The following is a 23,339-nucleotide window of genomic DNA, read 5'->3' as shown; positions in this document are numbered from 1 at the left end:
ATCAAAGAGCAAAGGAAAACAAAATGATCTTTTCTACAAATTAAAAAACCAAAGGTGAATACTAAATGTATAGACATTAAATCTATATTTTGATATTTACATTCACTGAATTTCATATGAACAACAGTTGTCTTGTAAATGAATGTATATGAACTTCTATAATTAAATTTTCAAATGGAATACCTGTCTGTTCTGATTGCGACTCAGAGAAATGTCACGTTGATTCAAATGTGTTACTTAGAAGTTTGTTTTGACCAGTGAAAAGTTAACAAAATGAAAAAAGCTGAGAATAGCATGATTTAAAGAATGCCAGTTTATAACCCAGGGGACAGGTATTTGCATACTAATTGTAATGTTCCTGCTGTCGCATTACCTTCAGCTTGAAGATCAGTCAGAGAAATTCGGCATCATCTGTGACAGTCAGACAGTGGACGAAAAATGCCAGTGAAGTGAGTTGCCCTTTAAAGCTATTTCTATCTCAGAAGATGTAAAAATGAAACACGAGTCTCCATTGGTCTAGATGTTGCCTTTTCTTCATTTATGATAAATATGCTAATTGTTGTCTTACCTCCTGATTTATTCTTTTTTCTTTTCTCTATTGATTTCTTCTTCTTTTCTAAAATATGTCAACAATGTGAGGCTTAAAGAAAGGTTATAAAGTGGAAAAAGACCACTGAGTGTCTCTGTATGGTGTTTTTCAAGATTATGAGATGAGTTAGAGACATGACATGTATACAATCCTTGCAAAAATTATTCATTATCACAACACTTATGGAGAAACTTTTACATGGATATTAAATGCTGGGTAAGAAAGCAGCTGTCACTTCCTCGGGCACATGGACTCCTTGCTTGAATTTTCCATTCTCCAGCACACTGCTAATTGAGTGTGAACAGCTAAGTAGTTGGATTCCACATTTTTAATGCAATACAACTGGTTCTAGCTGGCACAATTAGCAAGATAACTGGTAGCTTTCACGCAGTTCCCATCTGGCCTGGCTCTTCTCTGGACATATAATATGGGTACTGCTGGCCTTGATGGCACTTGCTTAATGAAGAAAACAGAAAGGAAATCAGCCAAAACCCCATGAAATACTAAGCGCAATTTTGGCTCTGTAATACAAAGTGAATTTTCATGGCAAATCATACACACACAAAAAGTTACTCTCATTATGCATCAGAATTTTAGAGGAAACAAACAACATGCAAGTACTCACAAATCCTCTGTTAAAATTATAACTATACTCCAAATAAAAAGTAAAATAAATGACACACTGTCCATTTACTTTAGGTAACATACATCAAGGAAAAAAACATCAACCAAGACACCACAGTTTTAAACCAGCCGCCTTCTATTTCTTCTCACTTTTATTCAATAGGTTTCTTTCCCCGACATTTCTAAGTTGCATTGTTTAAAACGCAAAATCATATTTCTCATTCATATCTAACCTAAGAAATGTTCGATTTTTATTTGTCAATGTACAAGCCTTAAGAATATCTTATGTAAACTTGCTATTGGGTAGTCAATTACCACAATTAAACTATTATTTAGAACAAACAGTTATATGAAGTGTAATAAAATTTCTATTGCAGGAAAATCACTTTCAAGATATTTATTACATGTTTCAAAACATAAATAAGGTAAAAGCATATATGTATTCACAGAGTCGTTTTAGAAAGAAGTGTGAAGATTTAAGGTGATAAGCCCACATGCCATTAAATTCTAGCTCCCCATTACTGTCTCTGGGATTTGTACCAGTTACCAGCACCTCTGAGCCTTTTTACTCACAAAACATGTGGGAATAAAACACACTGCTATTTTCAAGATTAAATGAGGTAAATTATGTGATGTGCTAGCACAAAAAAGTGTACATTGTAAACATTAATAGATCATTGTGCATTTTAAAAAGTGCTATTATAATCTATTTGTTCAAAAACACCAATAATTTGCTCTTTCACATAATTAAAAATATATAAGAAACCCAACATTTAAAAAAAATTAAATGGCAATAAATGAGGATTATTCCTTAAAAATGGTTACATGCCACCTAATTTCTAAAAAGTAAATGCTGCATTACCTACAACCCTTTCAGCATATCAAGTATATAAAGAATAAACTTTCTGGCTGAGAAGTAGGTTAGCAAATAATGAGGTGAGGGTACTAGGCATTGTCACACAGCTGCAGGGGTAACCCTTTATAGCAACATAGACATTTGTGGACCCCAATTAATGCTAGAATATCCTAGCAGCTCTAATTCTGTTGCCTATAAGGTTCCATACGTGTATCTATAGAACATCTGTAATCTTTTAGCATATCTCTGCAACTCTAAACAGCAGTTTTCTTTTTGTCATAAATTGTTTATATCTCCCAGATTTTGTTTTCTTCTTTCTGTTTTCACTACTTTACCTTAATTAAGACAATAAGAAGAAGGGCTACCATTTATTTGAACACTTCCATTTTATAAAAGACTACTTTACATCCACAAAGGTCTTTGTGGACTATTCTTTTAACCAACACCTGGCTCTTCCTACAGGACCTGCCTTTCTCAAGACCTTCTTCATTAGATGTTGTCCCTTCTATCCACCTCACATAGGTCAGGGTTGAGAGTGAAGTTCATCATACCCTGTTCCCCCTCAGGGATGCTATTAGATCATTTCTTGTCTTCCTCTCTCAGAACATGCTAGGTCTTTGAAAGCTAATACAATTAACTATACCTTTAAATAATCTTTTTATCATTGTAATCTACCAGTACCTTGAAAACCATTGCCCCTCTTCCTTTGAAGGTTTAAAACCTGCCATTATTTGGGGTTTAGTCATTCATTGCTTGTTTTTTAATATGTTCAACAAGTATGTCTCGGACCAGGCACACTGTTCCCAATGCTAGTAATAACATTTAGTTCTATCATCAGAGAACTGGCATACAGCAGGGGAAATAGATGTTCATCCTTGAATGAATTTGCTTAGATTCTATTTCTCAGTATTTCCCTGGATATCTGCTCCTCTTTCAAAGCAGGTGTGCTATGTGGACAGGCTCCCATCTACTCTCTGCATTAGCATATATTCCACAGGTACTGAGATGCTTTTAACTTGAATACCCTGCTAACCACCAAATTTTAGTCTGCTTTTTAAATACTTTTTAAACATGTACATTTCAAGTGTTCGTTTGATTTTAGAATTCCTATAAAACCTAATATTTAGAGACATGAAATATAACATAGTTTATTCAAGTAACAGATTATCTAATGCACAAAAGCTCTTCAATGTAAAACTAAATCTCGGATTTAGTCTCATCCTCCATTTATGAAAGATGGGAACTGAACAATATAAACCTTTAAAAATTTCCATTACAATGAAAAACCACTATTTCAAAATGGTCTCCCAGATAATCTTGTGTCCTCAGAATTTAGCAATCCAAGAGAGAAAGAGAAAAGTCAGTGGTCCATAACTGAGGAAGAAAATTTGAGATAGGAAATGTAAGTAATAAAAGACAGAAAAATGAATTCCCAATCACATTATTCTGCATGTCCTTCCCTGTTTTCTGAAAATACAACTAATAATGCAATAACAGAAGGGAGCACGATCAGTCCTCACAAAAATTATAAAACTGCAGCAAATTTTAAGAAGTGATAGGCTGTGATTGTCACCTTGATGTGCAAATGCAGTTTTATAAGGATGACAAGATACAAGACTATTTCTATTTTGTCAGTCATTTTAATATAAACTTTAAATTAGATCATCCCTTTCCATAACTAAGTCATTTTCAAATCACAGCCATATAACACATTCGTTCGTTCGTTTGTTTTTCTGGCCACAGATGCTTTCTGTGGATGGGGTTTATTTTATCAGGACCTTTATTTATTAAGAGGAATGATGCATTTGCATTCCAAAAAGTTTATATATTAAACCTAATTTATTATTTCAACATCACATCCCCCAAAGTATACCTTCCTCAGACAACTTAAGTCTATAAATTTTTGACTGCTTTGGAAAAGACATTACTCTGTCCTGACAGATTCCTAGATTTAAATAAATCAATCTAGAATTTATTTAGCTTGTATCAGTCTAAGGAGAAGTAAAGGGTGACTCAGTGTGGGGCAAATATCCTGGAAATACTATGTTCAAATATTTTTTAAGATCATCAGATGTTAAAAAATCTTAAAAATTTTTCTGAACTTTTTCAAGGTGCATAATTATTAAGTGGATAGTTTTGTGAAAACTTGGAAAGTAGTTTTTAAGTTCTTCATTATAGTTATCAAAAGAAATTTTCAAGGAATAAAGCAGAGTAATGCCACCTAAATTTCTAATCATAGTTAAGAAGAAATTCACTATTACTCCACCAATATTGCTCTTGTATTTTTTCAGAAATGAGAATTTACAAATGAATAGATTAGTAAACAATTTCTTGTTGTCAATGTACATCCTACTTCATTGTTGCTATAACTGTCCACTGTGAAAAAGCATATGATTTTTGTTGACCTTTTGCTGTTTGATTAATGGCACAAAGCTCATTTTAAATAATGTAGTTCCACAAATATATATAACTCAAGTATTAATATAGGTTACAGAAGAAAAAGATCACAATGCTATTGTCAAGGGTAGATGTTGTTTCTACAGGTCACCAGCCACAGAAGCAATGGCGTGGTCTGAAAATATGGACACACTTTTAGCCAACCAAGGTAAGATCCAACTAATAATAGGTTTTAAAAAAATACAATAGTCAAATGTTAATCATTAAACTCTGAAACTGGCAGGCATAAAATATGATCAACATTTGAAGTATATAAAACTCCTAAAAGTGACAAATTCAAAGGCCCAAGGTCAAAGTCCAAAAGGAATTTACTTGGGTCTAAAATAAGTTTATAGAAACTCTAAATGTTAAAACAAAAGTAAAGTTCAAACAACAAATAAGAAGTTTCCCAATTCTTCACCTCATCAGCATTTGATGTATAGAACAAGTGCCTGTCTTTGGGACCAGTGGAAAAAAACATAACCAACTATCAAAAAGTTTAAAACTTAAATGAATCCCTTTATTTTTAGCTAAAATAAAGTTTTTAAAAATACACATTTTAACTAAGTGATTCTTATTTTTAGTAAATACAAAAACATTTAAATGTGTATATTTTAATATGTATATGTGTGAATATTCATTTATATTTAACAAGAGGTTTAATAATATAATTTTGGCCAGTAATAAAATATCCTAGTTGTTGATGTGAAATAAGTATATACCAAATAGTCACAAAGGTATCTACAACTTCTGTTGTGTTATACATAATCAGCTTTTCAGCAGTTCTATCTCATCCCAGGGAGGGAAAACGACACTATAAACTCATATATAGAAAATATTATAACGATATATTGTTTGTACTAATCAAATGATATTTCCATTTTAAATTAACTTAAACAACCGAGGTATTTGAAAAGTTCAAAACACGATGAAACTGAATAATTTCTTCACAGCTATTTATTCATATATGTTAGATTAAATTACATGAATCTAGATACTCTGAATCTATCATTCTTAAATAATTTAATCCTAAAATAGTGTGAAATAATAACATAACTCCCAGAATCCAACTAAACACACATTAAAGATGTTATGGGTATTAAATTGCATTTTTAGAAGTTTTGAATGCTGTGCTTCTTTTTCTCTTATGTTTATAATGAATGTGACAGATCAGGTTTGCTAAGAGCCTGGTCAAAGTGTTTCTGCTGGTTGTGACTTGCTCCGCAGGCTGCAGGCAAGAAGGATTCTACCCAAAGGTACCACAGACCAAGGCAAGGAGAGGCAGCCTTGAGATGAAGGCAAATGTTTCCATCTGCATATCCCCTAGGATTTTATAGTTCATGCATTAAAGAGTAGAAAGTTCAAATTTTCATCATTTGATTTTGCCTTTATAATACCAGAGAAACAGCAAACTACACTTGCTTTTAATACTTGAAATGTCTGAGGACTCATCAAGTTTCCTAATTGTTTTTGTCAACCTGAAAATCACTGTGCATAGACTGGGCATATTCCTTCCTTACTGTATTTTTATCTCCCTATTGTTGACTTATTCCATTCAACACCCACCAATCCATCCATCCTGTAGGGTACCCTCAGGTAATGATTTTAATTGTATGTAGCACATTATTCCAAAATCATTTGACATCTTTTGAACATTCAAATTGTATGTACGGAAGGGAAAAGTAGGTCATTTAAGTATTGTGTCCAAGACAGAGATAAATAGCACGTTTCAGTTATTTAAGTTGCTTATTTTGTTCTGTTTTGTGCTAAGCCAAGCCTTGTAAGTAAGAAAGAATACATTGTTAGTTCAGAGTAGCCCTTCATTAAAACTGGAGAACAGGAGAAAATAATAATAGTTTCTTGATCTCTAACTTCCCATCTCTTATCTAAAGGGAAGCCTTTAGATAATTCTCATAAGGAGAAAGTTTCATCTGCCCCAATGATGCACATATAAAATATTTCCAGGCATTAATTCACAAGATTCTTTCAGTATTATTAAAGTAGACTTTATTCTTTGTATAAAATAACTTTCAGCATAGATCCTGTTTGGATCTCTCAAATGCATCATTGTTTAGACCACATTCAGAGAAAATTCTAATTGAGTGTTACTAAGATTTTTATAATCTAAATTTTTGTCAAAGAAGCTTCTTGGATATATTTTTAAGTGCAAGCAATGTGTAGTTAATTGAATTTTCATATAGTGCTCACTTATTAATGACATCCACACTCTCCAATATTTCTGCTGAGAATTTTAATTGGTATCTGGAACCTTTTGCAATGACTTTTTTATTCCAACATTATTTCAAATAATTTTTAAATGTTAAATCTATTTTTAATCCAGTGATTTTAGACACTTTAATATTGCTCTGGAAAAAAAATATTTTCTGTTCTCTCTTGCTAAACTTCCCTTTTGCTTCCTAATGGCAGCAACCTATAAAAAACTGGTGTAGTCCCTTTCTATTAACTTTTTTTATTATATAGTTATTTTCTCTGGTCAACTTTTCCTATCCCCAGATTCTCCATAAAATTTAACCTCTTCTCTACATTGGAACTTGAAGGATGAACTCTCAGCCTGCAGGCAGAGAAGAATTGCTTTGTGCACATGCAAAGGGGTCCTCCTGTCAGGTGAAGGAGAAAACCACCCACGTTTTGGAAGGCAAATTCCTTTGAGTGACAAAAGCTCTGATGTACATTTTTCTCTTCAGAGAGCTATAAATCCTCACTGAGAAATGGTGATAGTCCTCAGAAGAATGAAAACTATAATACTGAATAACGTGACTTTAACACACTAGCTTACTGTGGTCAACAGAGGGGATCTGAATAAGATTGTTCTAACCTGTTAACTCATAGCACATTCTTAACTGTACTTGGCCCTAAAATATTTAAGAAGAGTTGCCTTCTCAATTGAGCTCTGGATATACCAAAAAGGAATATTTTGGGATACATTTTGATAAAAAAAGCAGAGAATAAGGGTCTAAAATGGTTTTTCCAAACTTAAATATCTATAGGAGCATGGAATAAGGATGTAAACTTGGCTGGAGATAAGGTGCTGGAAATTGGGAGAGACATATAGGGATAATAGATCACAAGCTGTGACTATGGTTATTAAATTTTTTTAAATGCATATACTAGCAAAGTTGAAGGAAATTAACCTGCAAAGAAATGGACCTATTTGCAGTTCTTAGTCTAAAGTTGCCAGAGAAATACATGCACAGGAGTATACCTGGAAGCAGGAGAAAAATACCATCGTAGGTACTGAGAGGGAGATTGGGAGGCATCATGAGTATTGTGCTTAAAGCAAGTTGGAGAACCCCACCATTTGCCTCAGAATTAAAAATTACCTATCAGCAAATAAACAGAAGAAGGAGCATTCACACAAAATACCTTACTAGTTACTTTCTTGGTTTAAAGATATTTGTCCAATCTATTCTTCCCACACTAATAAAGACCAACATTGCCTCCTTTGCTTTAAGCCCAAACCAACACAATATCTTACTCTCAAATTGTGTGTGTTTCGTCATCAATTCACAGTGACACAGTCATTCTTACTCTAAAGTTACTATAAGAGTGTTGACTTGACTTAGGACAGTATGTCTAAAAAGCAAAGTCTATGGGGTCTCCTGTGAAGTAACCATTAAGACCTGCTCTTTAACATAACTGTTCTTTTCAGATGTAGAAAGAAAAAGTACATATTTTCTTTGTTAATGGCGTTAATTTAAGGAATATATATAAATATTTTATGTCTCTGATAACTGATTGAAAATAATTTTTCTAAAGTTAGGAATCAAAACATACAAATGTTATATTAAGTGGGATGATAAACACTTGCCACTGAATACTCAATAAATGCTCAATACAATGTATTTATATTGCACATATTATTGCTATATGTCATATTATTCAAAAGTTCTTATATATTTTATAGCTGGTTTGGATGCTTTTCGAACATTCCTAAAATCAGAGTTCAGTGAAGAAAATGTTGAGTTTTGGCTTGCCTGTGAAGACTTCAAGAAAACAGAAAGTGCTGAAAAAATTGTTTCCAAAGCCAGGATAATTTATTCTGAATTCATTGTAGCTGATGCCCCTAAAGAGGTGAGTGAAATACTTCAGGACAATGAAGTTTCATCCCCTAACAAATCTGCTGCCAATTAGAAGCAGATTAGTTTAATCCATCTAAAGGGTAATCAAATCATTGCTATGTATTCAAATAGAAAATGTCAGTAGATACCAAAGGAAGTTCCTTATGATGATCCTGTCTTTCAACGACTCAGCTAACATTTCTCAAAACCTACTTACTATGTATAGATGAGGCTTGACCAATATTTCTATCTCCATGGCACCATACACAGGGTTTCGAAAAAGAGTGTCAAATATCTCAAGTTAAACAGCTGAAGTCAATATGACAAATATCCCATTTTAAAAAGCTGTTGGACTTGCCGTGCAGTTTCTTTTTTCTTTTTGGGAACCATGGAGTTAAAAGGCCCATGTGGCATAACATTTTGAGTACTTTCTTCAAAAGTTAAAAATTGCCCACTAGCCAACAGTATAAAATTTTTCATTTTTAATATCTTAGAAGTCCATTTTATGGCATGTAATACTATCTTACTATCGAATGGAGGGGTTGTTTACTTATATTTCTTTGATGGTGAAATTCTAAAGTGTAAGGCATTGTACCCAATGATCAGGACCCACCTGTCTACTTAAAAATCAGAAAAATGGAGAGGGCCTTAAACAGAAGCCTAGACAACTCAGAAAATAGGCCCCCAAAAGCATTTTATGTGTGTAACAACCTATTTATATTTGACTTAATTTCCAGCACCAATACTATGATCAAACATTTCCAGATACTCTTTTCATCTTAACTGAACAGGTTAAGCAATTTGTATTTTTAAATTTCTTTAGATCCTTTGCCAAAGATATCATGTAAGCAAAAAGATTTAAAGCATAAGCAGCAAGCAAACAGGAAGCTATGTTAAACTTCAAGCACTACACATAAACTCAGGAGATCTGTCATCTTTCCCTCAGAGATAAAATACTCAGATCCTTAGAGGTGAGAGTTGCCATATTTTCTGACCCTGGATGAGGATTCATGGTATGAGAAGGATGGCTGCACTTTTGGGGACAAAGGATAGATGAGATGAAATGCAAACACCTTCATAAAATCTAGGGCATAAAGTTATCATATCAGTAGTTCAAGTTTAAGGTGGACATTAATTACTGCAGACTGTATTGGTCTAGTTTGTCATTAACAAACATGAACCACTGAAACACGGCCAGGAATTCATGGTGGAAAAGGAACTTGAACTCCTGCAGAGTTATTTCAACATTCATTTCCGAGTCACCATCTAAAAATCAATAAATAATTCTGGAAAATTGAAAATGTAGTATGTAAGTTTTGTCAAGTTGATTAATGTGCCATTCCCTAAAAGGCTTCGAAACCAGCCCTGAAATTATTGTATATTGTGATATCAGTTCGAAAGCCATTTTTTCTTCTTTATTAATCCATCTAAAATTAACAAATGCTGCTTTGGAAAAGCATCATCAAATATCATGTATAAAAATAATCTTCTAATAAAAAATGTAGTATTTTAATTGCAGGCGAATTCAAAGTTATAATATATAAGAAATTATTTTTTTATTTTTCTAACCTTTCCTTCCAAAGTAAATGCACACTGTAATAATTTAATTAAATAGCATAGTTATATAGTTATTATTTTAGGACATAAATTTTTTATAGGTTTTTATACTTTACCCATCTAATTAATTTTAAGTAAATAAAATATAATTAAATTATGGCTTCTTTTCAAGTAATAAATTGTCTCCTTAAAGAATCTCTAAACATAGACTGTCAGATATGACAAAATTTATTGGAAACAAATCATGTCTTTACATATACACACATATACACATTCTCTTTCCTATTATTTACTATTCATTGTTTCTAATTCAAATTATTAAAGAGCATTGATTGCTATGTTTTATACCAATTGCAATCTTCGAAATATTTTTCTACAGTTTATCAGTTTTATGTGAGATAAAACACAGCTGTTAATGTGCTTATTCATTAAACTGATGTTTTGTTTGTCTCCATAAAGAAGTCACAGAATAAAAGGAGAGATTGACAATAAGACAAGACAAAAATACAATGGAATATGTGATAATAAAATCATATTTAAAATTCATTATTAGCACTAGGAAAAGAGTGATTAATTTTACCTGGAGAGTTGAAGGACAGATTTATAGCATGGTTCCCACAGGTAAAAGAAAGGTCATGAAAAACAGATCATGTTTTACGAAGAGAGCAAATGAAGAAAGAATATTTCAGACTGAGAGTACACTGGTTAAGTACCGAGGTAAAAAGACATGCTAGCATGTTCTATAAATCATAAGTATTTTTATATTGCTAACCCAAGCAGAGAAGGGGGTTATGAGGTTAGGAAGGAAGCAAAAAGTGAAGATAAAGACATGATGGCAAATACTCTAGGTTCATCTAATAGGCTGACTTGACATGATTAGATGATAAATTTGATATGAAGTTTGGAAGATACAAAGATTTTCATAAGTAGAATATTAAGATGAAATTCACATAAAATAGTCTCCATTTTCTATATTCAATTATTGTATAGCTTATTCTTAATAAAAAATCAAAATGATAACCAATTTCATCAGTAGAAAATCCTAAAATAAAGAACTGTGACAAAGTTATCCAAAAGTCTATTAAATTTCATTTACTTTCCTTTTTAACTTCTTATATCTTTACTGCCTTATCTATAAAATTGCTAGCATAACTTAATTTTCAATTGATTACAATTAGACAGTTTGCAATTGGACTATACTAAACTTACTAATAAATGTCCCCTATTTATAGACTGAGAATTTTTATGATTATCAGTTTTTTGCCCTACTAGGTAGAGACTAAACACAAAATAGAACTTTTAGATCTCTAAGAAAGGAACTAATAATTTCACTATATTTATGGCCTCTCCTTAATACTATGACCTTCTCTATGGTTTTTATATTAGGGAATTTTTATGATATGGCAGAAAATCTGAAGTTTAGCAATTCCTAGACCTGCGTTCAAATCCTGACGCCTCACTTGCACATAATCTCCTATAAAGCTATTTCACCTCTCTGAGCCTCGGTGTCCTCATCTAAAAAAGTATACAAACCCATCCACATAGAAGATATGAGAATGAAAAACAAAATAATGTGTTCAGGGTTTATATCAACCAGAACAGTTTTTTTTTTTTTTATGTAATCTCTTTTTTCTTTAAAGTCCCTATATGCACTATTGAAGTTTATAGACATGAAAGCAGCCATTAGTTAACTTCTATGATCATTTGAAGACAAGCACCTTTAAATGACTTGATAAAAGTAGAAATCTAAACATATCATAACAACATGTTAATAAAACAGCTTCAGAAAAAAAAAGGGTGGGAGGAAGCAACTCTTACAGTCAATTGTACCTCGTTAGGTTCAGGAGCTGTAGGAAAAATCTACTGTGACCCAGGTATTTTGACTAATTGACTAGAAAATGAGAAAATTGTTAATTAAGCAATCTAGTTTTTTTAAAGTCCCTCCTCTGTACACAGTAAGATCCTGAGAGTTGCAAAGAAAACTAGAACTCTTAAACTTGCACTCATTCTTTCTTCGGCTTAGAGAACTAATTTCATAGGATTTGGAAATTTTCAAGAAAATAGTATTACTTAATTTTCAGAAAATGTTTATCTTAGAAAATTTAAAATAATATCTTCATACTCACTTAAATAAGACATGGACATATTTTAAATTTTATAATGTATATCCTCGTTCCTTTACATTAAAAAGAAAATTGGTCATAAATGATGGAAAATGTCATTAAAAAGAAAACAATTTATGTTGATTGTCATTTAGTGTGATTAGAAAATAATATCAAATAACATCACTTTGTAGTGTTTCAAAATTATATAAATCCAGGGACTGGAGCATATCTCAGTGGTAGAGCAAGTACTTAGCAAGTACAGGGTCTGGGTTTAATCCCCAGCACCAAAATAATATATATCTATAAATCCAACTTCATATTATCACCAACTAGGAACAACTATGTTGGTAATCTCTCAAGTCAAAAAGTAGTATAAAATGTTTAATTCTAAGATGTATTAAATATGAGTACATAATAACTCATAACAAAGAAAAAATTGTGGTCATAAAGAAGATAGCTTAATGGATCTGTATAGGACACTTTTAATATCAGTGCCTGACTTCTTTAATTTTTAATGAGGTGCAATGTTATTTATGGCTTAATATTTCATTTACCATCAATAAAGGCTTATTCTATAATTATTATTCACTTCCTTCTAAGATAGAAAACTCTCCATGAAAGGGAAGCTCAGTCTGGGCAAAAAAAACAGATAACAAACACGTAAGCATAACACAGTGGTTTTACTAGGCAGCTCTCAATAAGGAAATGTAAGAAGATAAGTAGAAACTATGATTTGCCACAGATGAAACTTTGATCTAACTGGGTTAAAAAATAAAAATTTTAGATCTAGGAAAACGGCAAAGCCATAAATGATTAAGTGCAAAAAAGAATGAAATTGTCTTCTATCTGGGAAGGATATAATGATGGAACAGTAGTAAGACAGGATATTGAGATCTTTTAAATAAGGTTATATTTGAAACTGAGACTTCAAGGAAGAAATAGGTATTTGAATTGTTGGTTGAGAGAAATCTATAAAAATCAGCACTTAGAAACATTTCCTGCTTTTACTGGTAATGCCAATTTGTATGCTTTATTTCATTTTCATATTTTTCCTTTGCATTCTTAAATGCCACTCACTTCCTTAATGTGTTCAAGTTCTTAGGAGTCTCCGTCCTACAAGTTACTGCTAGCCCAGAGTTCATGCTTAACTATGGTAATCTCCTCTAGATATAACAAGTTTGCTTATTATTCAGTTTCTAAATTGTTTATTAATGATTATTTTGTCAATTATCTCCTAAATACTGTGCTGGCATAGCTGAGAAAAAAAGATGGTCAGGGTCACTGACCTTCTAGTTGGGAAGATTCCGTTATGGTGGGCGTGGTGGCCCATGCCTGTAATCCCAGCAACTTGGGAGGCTGGGGCAGGAGGATTGCAAGTTCAAAACCAGCCTCAGCAACTTAGCAAGACTCTAAGCAACTTGACAAGACCCCGTCTCAAAATAAAAAGGACTGAGATGTGGTTCAGTGGTTAAGTGCTCCTAGAATCAATTCCTGGTACCAAATAAGTAAATATCACAACAAACTGTCAGGAGCATTGTGATAGAAAAATACAAAGCGAGGTTGCATTTGTGACAGAGAAACCTAAATCTAGGAGAACAAGGAATATGTCTCAGAAGAAGTGATTAATAAACCTTGACAAAAATTTAGCAAAGGACGAGCCAGTGCCTGAAAGACAAGCCCAGTTGTGAAAGAAGCTGAGTATGGGTACAAGAGCATAAATCAAGGAAGCTACACCTTCTGGATCCCAAATATTTTACATTCTTATTGATTCCATTTGAAAATAAAAGGATCTCTTTAAAAGGGAGAGAGAGAGAAAAGAAAGACGGGGAGAGAAGAGGGAAGAAAGGAAGGAGGAAGAGAAAGAAAAACAGAACTAAAAAAACTGTAATACCTGCACAGTGCTTTTACGTGGACTATCTCATTTCATTATCACATTCAGTATCTTAGGACAGTATCACAATCATCTACATGTTGCAGGTGAAAAATGAACTGAGCTTTAGAGATAAAGTGATGAGCCCTGCAGTCATTAAGATCCATGGGGAGGGAGGTATTCCATCCAGCTTTTTAGTTTCGAATTCCTTTCCCTAGATCTACTACTTATTTCCTGGTGTTAATGACACAGTCTGGAAACCTTGAGGATTATGCTAGTGGCCGAAGCACAAAATTCTCAAGTCACATAAATTCTACCTTTCTCTAAAAAGCCTTCTTCCTCTTGTCACACTCTAATCTGTTCTAACTTCTTAGACCATGAAGCCAAGGTTTAGGCATTAGGAGGAAACAAGTGTCCAAAATACTTCTTCTAATAATCTATAGTATCATTTGTTCCTCAAAAAAAAATGATTTCTGCATTTCAAGTCAAAACCAAAAAGCTCAGGTGTTCTTCAAACTTTCCTATGTCTCTGGGCCTCTCAGCCTTGGACCAGCAGGTTGGGGTTGGTGAAGGAAACCAGTCAATCTGATTTCACTTGAGCTGCTCTGGCAGAGCATTAGCTGGATACGGCTAATTTTAGCAATCTGTATACATTGTGATTTTATACGTGCCATCTCCTTTATTGCCATAGAAATTAAAGAGGCATCTGGTTTCTGTTCATTCCCTTCTTTGCTCTGACTACTTGTCTAATTAATAAGGTGCTTCGTAATTCTATCTCTTTCATTTTTCTTGCCCAATTTAAGTTATTAGCACTACCTTCCAGTTGGGTCATCTATTTCTGTCACCTAACCCCATGATAACAAACAGATAAAGTTTTTGCGCAGAGATGAATTTATTCTAAATGTTGCAAAACTGCTATTTTTAATAGACACCTTTAAGAACATATTTCAGGACATTCATTTGCCTTTGATGATGTCAAAAATGAAGTAATACTAGAAGTGTTAGTGGTGATTAAATAGAATTAGGCAACCAAAAACATGATTATAGATGACTTTAATTTGAATAGTAATTTTTCAGCTCTATTGTGAATGAGGTCTAAGATGCTGCCTGCTCCATCGTTGTGAGGAGTTTTACTTATGCATGCACACATCCTTTGCATAATGATCGTCTCCTGCTACACTATACATTCTAAATGAGGAAAGACTCTCTAATTTGAATGTGGGAGCACAATTGAGAACCTTTCATTCAAATTATGTAAAAAATATATAAAGCACAGTTTAGGGTCACAGGAGAGCCAACAGGTACACTTTAAAACGTATTCCTCCTGCGAAAATAATTTGTTGAAAGCCAGAAGAATTCTAAGAAGCTGGTGTAGAAGAAAGAAATTTGGCTTGCATAACTTTCAGTTAACAAAACCACATGAGTATTAAATTATTCTGTATCTTTATAATAAAAATGTTTTTAAACAACTACCACAAATATCATTCAGAAGGCAGTCATTTTAATGCAATGGATTGTTGTCAGCGTCAGCGGTGTCGAGGCCTTTTCAAAATTGACAGGATTTAAAAGCCTCTAAATGGCTGTGATGACATCTCAGCTGTCATTTCATAAGAAGAACAATCCTGTGTCTTATTTTCTGAGATTGGCAGTGTGGTGGTCTCAGATTTCTAGGATAATTCATGCCCTTTTGAAAAAGAAACTAACACAATATTATGTTTCTCAAAGTCCTGGAAACTAAAAAGAGTATCCAAACAGAATACAAGCATCTTTTTATATCTATGTCTATTTACTTTTGTGTATATATGTGTGTGTACATATGTGTGTGTGTATATACATGCATACATTTATATATGTAAAACTTTATTTCATTAATTGATTTGACCTTCAGCCAATGCTCAGAACATAATAGTCTGAGATGTTCAGCAAAGTTTAAGGATTCCAATAGCTCCCAAGCAGCTCAGGAAAGCCTTAGATCAAGCAGTGGGGAAGTCTGCCTTTCTGAGAAAGTCAGAGGGTCACCTCCTGATAGTTTCCCACCTTCAGCACATTCCAGGCTCATAATCTCATATGTCTTACTGTTTGAGGTAGAAATTTATCCAAGTACCTTGTAGCTGAACTGAACCAAACATCACATTTGAGATTAGTGCAAAGTTAGAGACTCAGTTCACAGATACGCTCCCCACAGTGACTGTAACAGAGGGATAGATAGGTAGGTAGATGATTAATTGATTGATGGATAGATAGATGTCAGTATCCTAACTTTTCACCCCCCCACCATTACTGAAATTTTAGAGAGTCAAGAAGACAGGGTCCAATCCCATAAGTTACCAGAATTGACTTGGAAGGAACATTTAACTAAATTTGTCACTTCTCTTAATGGAAATATCTTTAATTGGCTTCTTGGACTGGATTTCCTCTCTTACTGATTCTCTTTACTATTTCTTTTGCTGTTCCTACTCATAAGCTAACGGGCACTATAATGAACAGAGATAGTCCTTATTCATTTTCAGTTTACACTCACTGTCCCAGTCATCTTCTTCAATCTTATAGCTTTAAAGGCCACATCAAATTTGCCACAAATTGAAAGCTGACTTCTGACTTTCTGTTCAAAACATTTTTCTTTCCAAGTCTTCTCCATCTTTATTAATGCAACTCTGTTCTGCATTATTCTGCCTAGGCCATTGGTCATCATCTGATTCTTCTCTTTCTCTCATACCCCCACATCCAATCTATCAGCCCTATATTCTTCAGAATATTTTAAGATCCAGCCATCCTTACAGATTTTCTCCATTGCCCCAGCTCATAAATATTAAATAGCAAGTCCCAGATACTCTACTTTCTGAGTATCTTTGCAACACATACCATCCCCTTCATTCCTGCAAAGTGACTACCACCCAATGTATTAGTTTCCTAATGTTTCTTTCTTATATCCAAACCTGTCTGTCGTTCCACAACTTGGGAACCAGTGAATTTTTAAAAAATATGTGTTTACACTATTTACTTATTTAAAATTCTCCTCAAAGCTCTCAAGATAAGGACAACATGTCTTAACAAGACCTATAAGGTCCTACAGTATCCAGAACCTCCATGCCTCTACTGAATCCTGTCTTTCTTCCCCTCAAAACTCACCAGACTTCTAGTTCACCATCTCATGAGCAAATCTTTTGTTAAATATTTCCTACAAAGGTCAGTTTAAAATCTCACTTCCTTTGGAAAGTTATTCTTCCAGAAAGCTTTTTCCCCCACTTTGGTTGCTTTTTCAAAATTTGTCTTCTTGATTGATGTTTCATCTTAATCATCTTTATATCTCAGATCCTAGCACCATTCTTAAGCACCTACTCAATTAACATACCAAATGAATAAACTCAGGAAGAGTAAAAATAAAATGACCAGTTTTCAGATATAGTTAGATTTTTTTCCCAAAAATATGGTGATAATCTTTTGAATCATCTTACAGTCACATGTGTGATATATTTAATATAAGGTAACCTGTGATGACAGCACATTAGGACTAATATTTAATTTTTAAAACTTAACTATTTTATGATTAAGATAATCTTTGGATATCCTTATGGTTGTTTTAGAATTAAGGTTATTGTTCAAAATATTTTTCTATCAAAGAGCACTATGTTCCTAAACACAAAACAAACAAACTGAAAAACTAGAAGGAAAAGACTTGGGACCGAACATGGAGAATGAATATCTGTTCTGCTCACATTTTTGAGGGATGTGGAGAATAAGAGTAAAAGAAGCAGAGAAACAATAATAAACCAAAGACAGGATGAATCCATCCTGAGAACTATTAAATTGCCTTTGTAGTGACAAGTTTTCTTTCTGTGAAAATCATATTAAATACTTAACTTTAACAGAAGCTTTTGTATCCAAATCTGTTTAAGCAAGAAATCAAATTTCTTGAAATTTTGAAATCAAAATTACATATAATGACAAGAAAATTATAATGACTTTTCTTCTGTGATCAAGTAAGGCTTCTTAGAGAATATTCAACTCAAGATAAATCATTTGGAAGAGGAAAGTTTGCACAGTTGAGGTGAGAGGGAATTTAGATGATGAAAGAGTATGAACCACAGTTTAAGATGAAAGATTTACTTTATAAACAGAGTAGAGCAGCTTTATGAGGACCAGTAAGAACAAGTAGGAATTGGTTTGGGAACATGCTAAAGGTAGGGTATGAACACTCTCAAAGCCAAAATAAAATATTTACATTGTATGTCACAGAAAATAATGGGTTTCAACTGAACAGTCATATGATAAAAGTGATATTTTGGTGAAATTAATGTAGAAAAATTGTCCACAGTTTTGAGAAAGGAAAGATGTTGTAAGAAGAGGTAGCAGAGAAATGATAAATTTAATAGTTTAAGAAAGAGGTTAGTTGTAAAGGCCTCAAATGGAGAAATAAATTGATATGAGGGCTGGGGTTGTGGCTCAGTGGTAGAGCACTTGCCTATCATGTGTGAGGTACTGGGTTTGATTCTCAGAATCGCACAAATAAATAAAGATATGTCCATCTACAACTAAAATATTTTTTAAAAGATTGATCTGAAAAATATCACTGGAATTTCAAGATGAAAGGCACAATTTTAAACACATACACACACATTTAATAAAAGAGGTGTCAGAGATGATTCCTATGTTTCTAGCTTGAACAACTTAGAGAAAAATAATGACATTTATCTAAACATGTGGGTGTGATGTTTTGTCATTGACATTAAGCGTAATTGCCAAGACATATTTTCATAAAACTACTGATTATCTCCTGGGAACAGTGTATCTGCTCATCATTTAGCTATCAATGGCTGACACCAGCAGTTGCTTGGTAGGAAAACAGGCATTATCAGAAAAACCAAAGGAGTAAATGAGAAGTTCAAGTTGAATATAATTCAATAATAATAATATTATTATGTTGACATGAATAGTTCTCTTTAAAATTTAAAAATTATTTTAAACAAATATACAACCATTAATTCACCTGATTTATACAGCATATATTTGTTGAGTCCTTAGTGTGTGAGGCATGAAAGGAAAGATATTCAAAATGTAAATATCATCTAAGTAACACAAAAATCCTTTGAGAGGTCAGAAAGTACAAAAATCCACAAGTAAACTCCTCATGGTATATATTATTATAATTCAGCCTTAGGGAGGGTAAAAAACTAATGTGAAAAAGGATGACTTTCAGTTAGACTAGAAAGGTGTGAAAAATGTTCAAAAGTAGAAAACTACATGAATGTGTCTAGTTTGATAGGAATATATGGTACCCATAGAAGAAAATGACTATATACATTAGAATCACATTGTAGAAGTCATGAATGCCAAAATCACAGGTTTGGACTTTTTAAATAGGAAATGGGGGCAGGTAGTCAGTGCAAGTAGTTAGTCCTGATGACAATAAATAATGATAATAATAATAATAATAATAATAATAATAATAATAATAATAATAGCTATCACTGCGTAGCTGGCACATGTTGGTCCTGCTTTTAGTGTAAATTCCCCTGATGAGCACCTAAATGTTAAGTTGCTATATTTGTCACTAGGGAAAATATAAAGTTAAATCACAGATTATTATATTAAAGAATCAAACAATGTATCTAAATGAAGAAATTTATTCATTTTCATATTTTTTCATATCTCCATAACACAAGATAGGTTTATTAAAAAAAGGCTGCAGTAAATGTTTAAAAATGACTACAAGTTCCTGGTAATAGCCACTATTCATTGACTTTCACTATGAAGGAAGCACTGTACTAGGTTCATTACATAAGTTATTACCCTCCTTCACTGAGCAGAACTTTTATGTCTTCCTATTGCATGCAGTAGAAAAATAAGGAAACCTTGCCACAGCACAGACACACTGCAAGTCCTGCCTTAGATCTCCTTCACCCCATAGGACTTCATAGGACTTCCCTTCACCCAAATTACCCTCTAGCCATCAAGGCACAGTGGCTCTCGAAATTAAATTCTTTCTTGCATCGGGACTCTGCATTTGCAGAAATGATAGTCCTCAGATTCTTAGAGAACTGTCTTATTCTTAGCCTTCAACTTTAAATCTAAAATACTACTACTTGTTTTGTTACTACTGGTTTTCTTCCTGCAAATAAAGGCAGGGCATTTAATCTCAAATAGATACTCATAAATATTTGTGGTACCAATAAATGGATTGGTCATCACATCTTAGTGATTCATGAAATATTAATATTAAGGATGAGAAAGCAGAGGCTCAAAAATATCAAGTTCACTCTCCTTAGGTCATCAAGATCATAAGTGTTAGAGGACAGTTTGATAATGATCTCAAAGCCTCCCACTTCCTCGCATCATCTTCATGAATAAAGAAGGGGGTAATTCATTCTAGGTTTTGAGGCCTCTCAGGGAGGTTCAACACTTTATCTGGTGCATTAATGAAGGACCTAAGAAGGTGATTAAAGGAATAAAAGTGCAGGTGTGTTCTTGGATCCATGAGTACCTCAAATCCCTGAAGAAAGAAAACATCTGTAAGCAGACAATGAACTCCAGATGATTCTTTTCTAATTAATTTTTCTTTCTTCTTTTCTTATTTATAGACCGATTAAGTATTTCTATAGTACTTATATGATTTAATCCTTTAAAATACTTTAGATAGGTTCTTTTACCATGTTCTTTTAAACCATGGAAATTGAAGATGAAAGAAAATTATAGAAATTTCTTCAATCACAAACAGCAAGTTAGTAGCTACAGAGGGAATTGATTGTAGTTCCTTTAACCACATTTCAATGCAGCATATAAAACAGTCTTTTATAGCCTTTTTTATTTTACCAGACCCCCAAATTTTAGCATTTTTATAATCTCCCCATTTGCCCAAGAGATGTATTGTTCTATTCAAAAATATTTATTGATTTCTTATTATGTAGTAGGTACTCTGCTAAGTGCTAGGAAATGGAATGATAAATAAGACACAGAACCAGCCTTTGGGGAGATTTTATTTTGACATTCAAATCTCAAATCTCCTCTGTTCTTGTGAATAGTTTCGGCTTACATTAGTTATCTTAGATAAAGATTTTCTGCTTTTGAGAACATATCCTGGAATGTATGTAGAGTTAGGAAAGTATCTTCACAAGGTTTGGGGCATTTTACATATTTGCAGGTCAGTAGTGTGTTGCAATGGTCTATTGAGTCTATTAATCTCAGATAACCTTGATGAAGATATATAGATATAGATATATATTTAAAATATTTTATATAAAAAGATATCAATTTTATATATACACGTATATTCATTTTGTGGATAGTATGAGAGTCAATGAAAATGGGGCTATTATTTGGTCCATTTTTTCAAACACAAAGAAAGAAAAATTGGAAGGAAAAGAGATGTTTTGGGGAACAGTAAGGGGAGCCATAGGGACTGGGAATGTAGGACTCAACCTACTAAATTCTAGTTATAGTTCTGCCTACAGATAGTACATTTTAGGGATTTAGGTCAAAGTACTAGAAAAAGAAAAGGTAACTAGGAAAAGAAATTTAAATGATAACTACCTTGTTTGCTTTTTCATTTTGCCTTTTTAAAGAAGAGAATCTCAAAATAAGGCTTTATCTTTGTTTCCTGTCAATGCTACCCCCTCTCAAGCTAGGAAAATAATTAAACCAAGCATGTGTTCTGCATTCCAGAAAATGAACGCATGACCTTTCTGCTGTTTTGCATCAGATTAGTTTTGTGCTTGGAAAAAAATTCAAATAATATGTGTATCTACCATCTGTCCAAACCATGTATTCTTTGATTAAACTAATCTAATGATATGCAACCTTATTTTCCACAGATTAACATTGACTTCAGTACCAGGGACCTCATCTCAAAGAATATTGCTGAACCAACAACCAAATGCTTTGATGAGGCTCAGAAATTAATCTACAGTCTCATGGCCAAGGATTCTTTTCCTCGCTTCCTAAAGTCAGAGATTTATAAGAAACTGGTAAATAGCCAACAGGTTGGAAATCATAAAAAGTGGCTCCCTTTCTTGTGAAGAAGGTAAAATGATAACCTAGTCACTATATTTCAAGGCTAAATGTTTCAAATGTACGATCACAATACTAATTATTTTAGGCTTTAGAATACATTTTTATTCCAACAGAATATTTTTATACACCAAACCTAAATTTCTAAGTCATTTGTTTAGAACTTAGTCATTTTATCAGGTACTTAAAAATCTCCTACTAGAGAGTGCAGACAGAGTTTATAATGATAAATATATTTTAAAATCATAATACTTTTATGTCATTATAATTTCAAGAAACTATATATCTGCCTGTTGCAGAGTAAGAGTCTGTTAAGCACCATATCCATGGTTTTAAATGCCATTTGCATTATTCAAAAAACTCACTTCTATAAAAAGTGAAATTTTGGACCAAAACACAACCTTCCATTTTGTGAATTTGTTTTCTTTCAACTATTCTTACCTATTTCTTATAATGTAATAGTCATCTAAACATCTATGGCTCTCAAAGTACTTAAAAAGAATTATAAGAATGTATGCAGAATTACAGGTATGTCCAATAGCACTAGGAGCCAAAGCTTTTCAAAATACATTCCTTGGATCAATTTAATGGCATTATATAGGCTTTTGTATGCAAAGAGGTTTGAGAGTGAATATTCACTTTTTCTTTTTAATAGGACTATAAAAGAAAAAAGTACAATAAAGAACATGGACAAATCCTTGTATGGTGAACAATGTAGCCCATTCTTAAATTTTAAAAAATGACGTTTTTAATTTAAAAATCAAAAAATTTTAAAACTGCAACATTATTTATTCAATTGTGAAGCTAAGTACCTATTCACTCATTCGGCACTGGGACTTGTTCACAAAACTAAAATTTTTAAATTTTTATTTTAAGGTTTTCCTAAAATTGTTCATTTATATAAATGTCCCATATGAGTATGGATAACTTCCTGTTGATATGAGAAGCTATAAAAAAATCAACAGATCTTGCATGTTTCCATTTTATTTGCACAAATTTATTTATCTTTATTGCTATTTCTATTTTGAGATTGAACATTTAAAAGCTGAGGAAAAAATAGAATGTCTTATTTCATGTTTCCACAAACCATTCATTTGATAGACAAAATTTTGCCTCCCCTTCATCATGGAAAATAAACATTTAAACACATGCAAATAGAACATTCCCCGTACATTTGCAAGTTCTTTAAAGTACAGCATAACTCAAACTGGTTGTGAAA

General features: G+C 32.8%; 1 protein-coding gene and 1 long non-coding RNA gene across 2 annotated transcripts in view; one reads left to right on the top strand and one right to left on the bottom strand.

The window, feature by feature from the left end:
* Positions 1-23,339, bottom strand: part of LOC139707842 (uncharacterized) — a 262,953-nt gene that overhangs the window by 4,310 nt on the left and 235,304 nt on the right. The window lies entirely within an intron of this gene.
* Rgs21 (regulator of G protein signaling 21) lies at positions 439-22,128 on the top strand. The gene is made up of 4 exons (XM_027948830.2): positions 439-449; positions 4,598-4,674; positions 8,431-8,597; positions 21,925-22,128. The coding sequence occupies exons 1-4, from the start codon at positions 439-441 to the stop codon at positions 22,126-22,128; spliced, it is 459 nt and encodes a 152-aa protein (XP_027804631.1).

The sequence above is a fragment of the Marmota flaviventris genome, chromosome 12 (genome assembly GCF_047511675.1).
Source record: "Marmota flaviventris isolate mMarFla1 chromosome 12, mMarFla1.hap1, whole genome shotgun sequence".
NCBI classification, from domain to species: Eukaryota; Metazoa; Chordata; class Mammalia; order Rodentia; family Sciuridae; genus Marmota; species Marmota flaviventris.
The sequence above is the reverse complement of the archived record's forward strand: the minus strand, read 5'-3'. Positions and strand labels throughout refer to the sequence as shown.

What these genes read in the sequence shown, in the direction of transcription:
- Rgs21 (XM_027948830.2), top strand. An exon ending in CACACTTTTAGCCAACCAAG is followed by an intron (nt 4,675 to 8,430) that starts GTAAGATCCAAC and finishes TATATTTTATAG; the next exon opens with CTGGTTTGGATGCTTTTCGA. An exon ending in TAGCTGATGCCCCTAAAGAG is followed by an intron (nt 8,598 to 21,924) that starts GTGAGTGAAATA and finishes TATTTTCCACAG; the next exon opens with ATTAACATTGACTTCAGTAC.